Here is a 7,943-nt window from a genome sequence, read left to right as displayed (position 1 = left end):
TGAAATCTTCTTCATCCCTCTTCTATGCTGGCAACATTTCAAAGACTCCATGAGCCTCTCATTCGAATAGGTTTGTTTCGGCAAATCACATTCATTGTCCTTGTTCCACGTTGCACCAATTTCTTGGCCTTCAGCCTTCTTGGCATGATTGAGCTGCAGGACATTCTGTTGCTTTAACATACCTCCATTGAGTTGGTTTGACAGCCTTCCGGATCAGTGTGATTGTGTTCACAGCAAAGGTTTTGAAACAAACAGTTGTATTATTGGTGTATCGAAGCACTGGGGTGTTGCCTGTCCAGAAGATAGACTGTTGCAGCGGAACTTGAAGTTCTCGCCTGTGGGAGAAGTACTTCTACCTCAGCCTTGAGCAAGGGTATCAATGGTGCAACTCCTGAAGAGAAATTAGACTGTGGAACCTCTCTGCTTTAAAAGAAGGCACTGGATAAACCTGAATAGTTGCAACCTTGGCTTCAAAAGGCTGCACCTGTCCTTGCCCCACCACTTCACCACAACTGTAATCATTAATCTCTGAAATGTGGCTAATGCATTTTGAAGACCACATGGCATGACAGTATATGAATACAGGCCTGAAGGAATAATAATAGAACGAAATAGAAAGAGGAACCTGCCAATACCCTTTCAGAAGGTCAAACTTATAAACAAACTTTGCTGCCCCCACCTGATCAACACAATCCTCCATTCTGGGAAGAGGATATGCATCTGGCTTTGTAACAGCATGTGAAAGTCAGAGCAAGGCTTACATGTGGAATCAAGCTTCTTAACCAGCAGACAGGGGGATGACCCGGCAGAGCAAGAGGGCTCAGCAATACAATTTTCCATCGTATAATTTACCTCAAGAGTAATCCTGATAGAAAAGTATGTCAAGAGTGTGTTGGGGGTGAAGAGAGTCAGACAGACATATGAGTATGAAGGGTTGAACGTTCAAGACTCAGCTGTTTCTGAAATCAAATGAAAGACATAGGTTCAGTATACATTTTTAATATAGCAATAAATTATTACTTTGGTTGATTATAAACCTCATATTGATTGTCAATTATTTTCCGTCTGACTGGGTGCACCCTTATAGAGGTTCTCAACATTATATTGTGTTTGTCACAATATAATGAGTCTCACCTTTACCATTCAGCAACAGGTTCTCTCCCTACAGTGTCACCCAGTGAAGAAGAAGAAGAAACTTCATTGGGTCAAATCACATGCAAACACGTCATCTGAAATATGTCTTGTGTGCCCCTCTAACATATCACACAACACACACACACATGCATTACAGAGGGGTCAGCGCAGTGTGTGACTAACATCTGGCCTACCCATGGTCCTGCAGACCCATGTTCTGATTGGCTCAAGCACTTTTGTGTTGTTAACTCTTTGTGAACACATGAAGTTTGATACCAACCTGCGGATCACATGACAGAGCGTCACGTTTAACTACTACCCCTTATGGGAAGGAGGGTTATTTCCAAAATGTAACCCTTTACAGAAACTTAGTTGTAGTAGTAGTAGTAGTATTGCTATATTATTAATATTAATATTAATATTAATATTAATATTAATATTAATATTAATATCAATATCAATGTAGACCTCTCATCCAAAAGGCTTTTTCAGTTCAGACAGTCTTTACTAGCAAGTACAGTTTCCTAAAATCAACTTTCCTTGGATAGTCAGGGGTTGAAAACTTTTCACGAGTTCCTGCTTGATAGCTGTGTGTGTGTGTGCGTGTTAGTGGTGATGGCGAGGCCCCTCCCATCCAGCACTCCCCTGATCCTCGCCTGACAGATCACAAGCAGCTAACCCAAGCAAGCTGGCAGATGATGTACCGCGTGTGGTAAAATACAAGGTAACGTACAAGGTTAATGTTAAGTATCATAATGTTATTGCTCAGAAACTTTCATGAGAACATGCATATAGAGAAGGGGTCAGGTGGACTGTGGTTCAAATCCGCAAAATTCTTTTATCCAGAACCCAAACCTTCTATTAAAATATTAGTGATAGTGATAGTTTGGTGAGATTTTTGGACAGGCCCTGATAGGACAGCTCAGTACAGCTGCTCGGGTCCTTCCACTGCTGCTCCTTGATCAATTGTGTGAGTCCCTCAGCTCAGACAGGAAAAACAAAAGCAGGCGTGAAAAGAGAACCACACAGAGACATGTCCCGTTCCAAACAAAGAAGAGTTGACTCTGAAAACAGATGATGAACAGACACACAAATATGCATTCATTGGCCCTGTGATATATTGACATTGAATGAACCCAGTATGAATGCTCAACAACTGAGAATACAGTTGATATAGGTGAACATTGTGCTTCCAGTGTCCTTGTATGGACAAAACTGATGGGACTGACCTGTGAATGATGTCACAGTTGACACACACTACTTTGTGAACACGTCGTAGATCAGTAGAGGTGATGGGTAGGGCTGGGGTAACACGGGTGAAACTAAGGGAAAGCAACCAAATGGCCTAAAGGGTGCTTTGACATAGTCCTCTAATATCAGCAGGACATCTTTTCTGTAACGACAGCTACTGCCAAAGGAGCAATGTAAACTTTAAGAAAGTGAATGGCGTCCTACAGCACAGAGAGTATGACAAACTATACATACTTACACACGATGATGAATGTGATGGCAATGTAAGGGTTGTTATGATATGCAGACATTGCATGAGATCCTGAGCCATGCCTCAGGATGGTAGGGCGGTTGTCTAGGGATCGGAAGGTTCCTGGTTCTATTCCGGGCTCCTCCTAGAGACCCTGTGGAAGTTTTATTGAGCAAGACACTGAACCTCTAATTGCCTACTGATGGTATGACAATCAAAGGTAAAATAGGCAAACATAACAATGTTGATAGATCTGACAAATGTAGCCAAAGTAAAAGATGTGTGTGGACTTTTTCTCCTACTGTTAACCTAACCTGTTTCAAAAATCAATGCATGAAAACCTGATGCCTGAAGTGCCTCCCTACATGCACTAACGGATTGCAAGATTTACATGAAACAACTTGGTGTATAAGCTAGAAAAGTCCTTGATCATTTTCCAGTGATGAAAATGTACTGAAAGTTGTGAAGGAGTGAAGATTTTGACGAGAGTGACAAAGGTGTAAAAGTCACAGAGCAGGCATGTGGAGAAGTTACAGATAAAGGTTCTACATGCAAGATTGTAAACCTAGAGTGACACCCTGTGAACAAAATCGGAACTACACTGATGATGCGTGAATGACGAGTGACGTCAGAAAACACGGAGAGGCAATAGGAAGCCCAATAACATGTAAGTTTAGTAAAACGATTTGGGAAATACACGACAACCAGTTCAAGAAAAGGTGAAAAGGTGTGGGGGGCTCAACATCACATTTTGATCTCTTACTTTTACTCAAGCGTCGCTTCTCAATATCCAGATACACTGAAGTTGACCGTGGAACGCTGTAAAATGAGCGTGTAGGTGATAGATATGAACTTCACTCATGCGATTAACGACTTTTCCTGACGCATCACCACTGCACCAAAATGGACAGATCCATCTAAGCGTCACCAGCTGCACACAAAGAGCAGCGGGTCACCAACTGCGCCCCTCTCAAGCTTCCAGCACTAACAGAAAATCGTAGGCAGTATAAGTTGCCCTGAACACAACCATGCCATTCATTGTCACGAACTATGAGGAAATATTGTTTCATAGCCTTTCAAATATTAAATTAAATCACTATTTAGGTATCTAAATTCGGTTTTCAACGCATTGAAATGTAGGTGCGGCTAATTGGGACACAGAGATTCAAATGACGGAGGGCTTGAGCGCAGTCTTATAAAAGGAGACGCGCCTACTGATCTCTTCTGTCTCCGTTCAAGCCAAGAAGAGCGACGGATCTTAAGTCATTCCCTCCTCCTCCCCCGCAAGACCTCGAGAGGAACCTTCTTGGAATTCAACTTCAAAAATGGAGAATGAAGACATCAAGCCGGACACCGCTGTCATTGATGAGTGCAAAAAATCCCGCATCTATGAGAAGAAAGAAATGCAGAAACTCAATGAGCGCTTTGCAACGTTCATAAAGAGAGTGCGCAACTTGGAACAGCATAACAAAGTGTTGGAGACGAAGTCGATTTATTTTCAACAGCGCACTACCGAGATATCCCGTTTGGATGAAATGTACAGGGAAAGGTTCAGTGAACTTAAGTCACAGCTGGATGCCCTTAGCGAGGAGAAGTCCAAGAGGTTGATCGAGCAGCAAGAAATTCAAGTCAAACTGAAGGAAGTCAGGAGTAAATATGATTATGAGTGCCGTGCTAGGGTGGAGGCGGAGGCCGAACTCAAAGATTTTAAGAAAAATTTCAACATCGAGAAACTGAAAAGGGAGATGGAAGTGACACAACTGATGAGTGAGATGGAATTCGTGAGGAAGACATACACAGAGGAAATAACCACGCTGACGACCAGGATCAGTTCTACCACGGTGACCGTGGAGGTGGATTCGCCTGAGGCGGATCTCAACAATGCCCTCAAAGAGATCCGCGACCAGTACGAAGACTGGTACAAGAACAAGCTGGAGGCCCGAGGAAAAGAGGCCATCCGCATCAGCCAGGAGGAAGTGGAAGAAATGAAGAGCCAGCTGTACTCCAAGACCACCGATATAAAAAGTCTGAAGATGACCAATGAGTCTTTGGAAACGCAAATCCGAGAGATGAAGTCCGAGATCGAAAGCTTCAAGGTAAGTGTTATAACGACTTCTTAACCGCATGTAAAAGGTTTGAGACCAGAGATAAGAACAGGAGGAAGCTGCTGCTGACATGCCTTTATTTACATTGTTCCATCGGACCCTGTCCATGGTGCTGAAGCTCATTCCTCTCATTCCTTGTATTGTTGAATCTTGCTGTATAGAACAGCACGACACAGCTGGACGATGAGCTGAGGAAGGCTAACGATGAAGTGGTTCGTCACCTGAGCGATTACAAGGATCTGCTGAACGTAAAGATGGAACTGGATCTTGAAATTGAAGCTTACAGGTGCTTGCCTTTCTCTTTTATTCTTTGCTGTTCAAAAAATGTTGTTCATAATCTTCTCTTCTTCCATGTCATTGTCTTTTCTTGCTTAACCCGTCTTCATCTCACCAGGAATCTACTGGAGGGGGAGGAGACCCGCATTGGCTATACTGCGAACGAGACCACCGACAAGGTCCGTCAGGAAAGGGGTTTCTTTCTGCGGAGTATTGAGATACAGTCAGAGTTCGCCCGCAATGCTTGGAGATGGATGAAGCCACTCAAAGCACAACAACATCCTGCAAACTCCTGATTGTCTTCATTTCCAATCTTTAACAACCCCCAAATCTAAGTAAGCTAAGTAAGATTGTCATAATTGGTAACGTGTGAAGTGTGTGTTGGATGTCCACAAGTGAGTAGAGCGCAGGGATTACACGTTTGCTTTTTGTTGCTTCACTGTATTTCTTTCCATTTGTCCCCACAGGAAATACATACACTTACTCTTCCATCACTTCATACAGAACTCACCCCACAGATCTTTCAGTTTACAAATGAGGACAAATGACTAGAGACATATCAGACAGCTGGAATCAGTTACTCCTCCTGTCTCCACCACAGTTTACTAAAGACCACACAGCCTAGATTTCAAAAACTCACTCAGCCATTTGTCATAATCCGATCCTGTCATATACTTGTGTATCATGTCTTCTCCTGTCCGGACAAGCTCAGGAAATTTTACACAAACAAACATGTAGATTGTTTGTCAGAATGTTTTGGGATTGGGCTTCAGTTCATTTTAAAGATGCGTGTGATTGAATGTAGTTCACATACTATTCTCCTTACTCTTATTCCTATGTTTGTGTGTATTGCTGTATGACACCATACCAATAAAGACTTGACTTATCAAGGCTCACCCTGTGTATTTACTGTGCTCCACTCTGTGTGTAATAGATTTTTGCCATTTGTGCTGTAAGTGTTATTCAAACAGGTCATTTAAATTTAGAACATAAGCCTTAAGATTGTGTTTTATAAGAGAACAAATATTGAAAAATTTGAAGATAGAACCATTCAACAGCTCCTACGAGGGTCGACTGATAAATTCTGAGCCCACAACATGAGGAAGAGAGCAAACACTGTAAATATGTGCGTCTGAGGAATAGAATTGAACTGCATTGCTTTGAGCAAAGTGATCACAACCGACAAGATCTATGGGTACACAATTGTTGACCGAATGTAATGAGTTGTCAGTACATAGTTGTAAGGTAACATATAACTGCAGCAACACCTTTTTTTAACAGAAGGCTCAGAACTTATCAATCAAGTCAAAATCTTTTCAAATATATTTATGTATGCCATCGGGGTCAACCTGGAGCTCCCCGCTGATTAAAAACAATTATTACAATGGCTTGAATTACAAAGTTATGAACTATTGAAGAACTGAAAAGGTAAAAGTGTAACCTATTTTTAGGTTGTTATGGAGAGTGTGTGTGTTGACAGTGTGTGCCTCTTGGTTTCCCTTTTGCCTCGTTCCTCTTCTCTCTGCTCATGCAACATATCTAACTGTTTTGGGGAGGAACTTAATCTCACGTAATCCAGGCTGATAAAATGATTTAACCATCGCTTTTCACAATTGCTTGATGATCCTTGAGAGCTGGTGAGAGTCATGATGTTTTTAATGTGTTTATTTCTTCGGTTTATCGTTAAAGTAAACATTGCTTTTGAGGGCAGGGAATTAGTAATGTTGATATGCAACATTACTGTGTGCAGGTGCAGTCAACTGTACAACAGACATGCCAACCCTCTGGAATGTGTTGTCATGGTGTCTGAATGCTTCCACCCACATTTCAAGGAAATAAACAATAAAGTAGAGCATCAAAGGATCTTTGTCGAGTTCAAAGCATCTACAGACTTCTGCCGCTTTGTTTTCATGGATCACGCTAACATGGCCCTCAGTGTCAGCAGACTATTGTGAGGAGGAATAGATTTGATCCCGAGACACTGACAGACCTATGGAATTTACAGCCGTGTCCTCTCTCCCTCCACAGCCTGATTTTCATTTCCACACGGTCACAGTCCCACACAGACACTCAACACCAGGCAAACAGTCTGCTTCATCCTGCAGGATCCCAAAAGAGAACAAGGGAAAATCAGTGGGGCATGCATGTGTGCAGGGGGGATTTTTATGATGTCAAACACAATGTGGACATTATTTTTGAGCTGCTTTAATCGAACAAAACACACAGAAGAAGGAAGACATTGTGTATGTAAGTGTGAGGAGCAGGAAACAACATCAAATCTGAGCATGCAAATTCCCCTTGGTTTTGTTTCCTTGTTAGTTCTTGTTTACTCCTGCGAGCATGATAGTAGAGAAACCTGTCTGAATCAGTCCAGCCCCCACATCATCTATCTGAATGTGTGTGAGTGTGTGTGTGTGTGTGTGTGTGTGTGTGTGTGTGTGTGTGTGTGCGTGTGTGTGTGTGTGTGTGTGAGAGAGAGAGAGAGAGAGAGAGAGAGAGAGAGAGAGAAAGAGAGAGAGAGAGAGCGTGGACTCTTGAGTGTTGGACAAATTGTCAGAACAATAATCCACAATCAGCATGAGTGTGCCACTCTGAGCTCCAGATCTCTGAGCTCCTCACCCTGTCATAGCATTGGTAACACACCCTAATGGGAAAATTGGCTCCCATGCAAATATCAGCAAAATAATTGATGACAGAACACATTAAGAGTTGCATTGATTGCCCAGACAGGGGACATCCTCTTTAGAGAGCCACTGTGGAAAACTACAGCAACTTGATGGTGGTAAACTGATAAAGGTGAAGGAATGAAGTGAAAGAATGAGGATGGGACTTCTTCACTAGGTTTGCCTAGAGGAGGATCACCAAGGGGCTTGATTTGAATGGGAGACTATTTCAGCTGGTCTGCTCCGACACAGACTCTCTCTCTCACTCTTTACTTCCCCATGGAT

General features: G+C 42.5%; 1 protein-coding gene across 1 annotated transcript; it reads left to right on the top strand.

The window, feature by feature from the left end:
- Positions 1 to 3,805: 3,805 nt before the first annotated feature.
- LOC142994891 (low molecular weight neuronal intermediate filament-like) lies at positions 3,806 to 5,891 on the top strand. The gene is made up of 3 exons (XM_076145778.1): positions 3,806 to 4,710; positions 4,881 to 5,005; positions 5,114 to 5,891. The coding sequence occupies exons 1-3, from the start codon at positions 3,940 to 3,942 to the stop codon at positions 5,289 to 5,291; spliced, it is 1,074 nt and encodes a 357-aa protein (XP_076001893.1). The 5' UTR covers positions 3,806 to 3,939; the 3' UTR covers positions 5,292 to 5,891.
- Positions 5,892 to 7,943: the final 2,052 nt, after the last annotated feature.

This window comes from Genypterus blacodes, unplaced genomic scaffold (genome assembly GCF_046128005.1).
Source record: "Genypterus blacodes isolate CSIRO-AG114 ecotype Tasmania unplaced genomic scaffold, CSIRO-AGI_Gbla_v1 ptg000030l_1, whole genome shotgun sequence".
Lineage (NCBI taxonomy): Eukaryota > Metazoa > Chordata > Actinopteri > Ophidiiformes > Ophidiidae > Genypterus > Genypterus blacodes.
This window is presented reverse-complemented; position numbering and strand designations above follow the sequence as displayed.

Bases quoted from the DNA above. Each gene is read 5' to 3' on its own strand.
- LOC142994891 (XM_076145778.1), top strand. From the start codon at position 3,940: ATGGAGAATGAAGACATCAAGCCGGACACCGCTGTCATTGATGAGTGC. The intron at 4,711-4,880 runs GTAAGTGTTATA...CTTGCTGTATAG, and splicing joins CCGAGATCGAAAGCTTCAAG to AACAGCACGACACAGCTGGA. The intron at 5,006-5,113 runs GTGCTTGCCTTT...TCATCTCACCAG, and splicing joins CTTGAAATTGAAGCTTACAG to GAATCTACTGGAGGGGGAGG.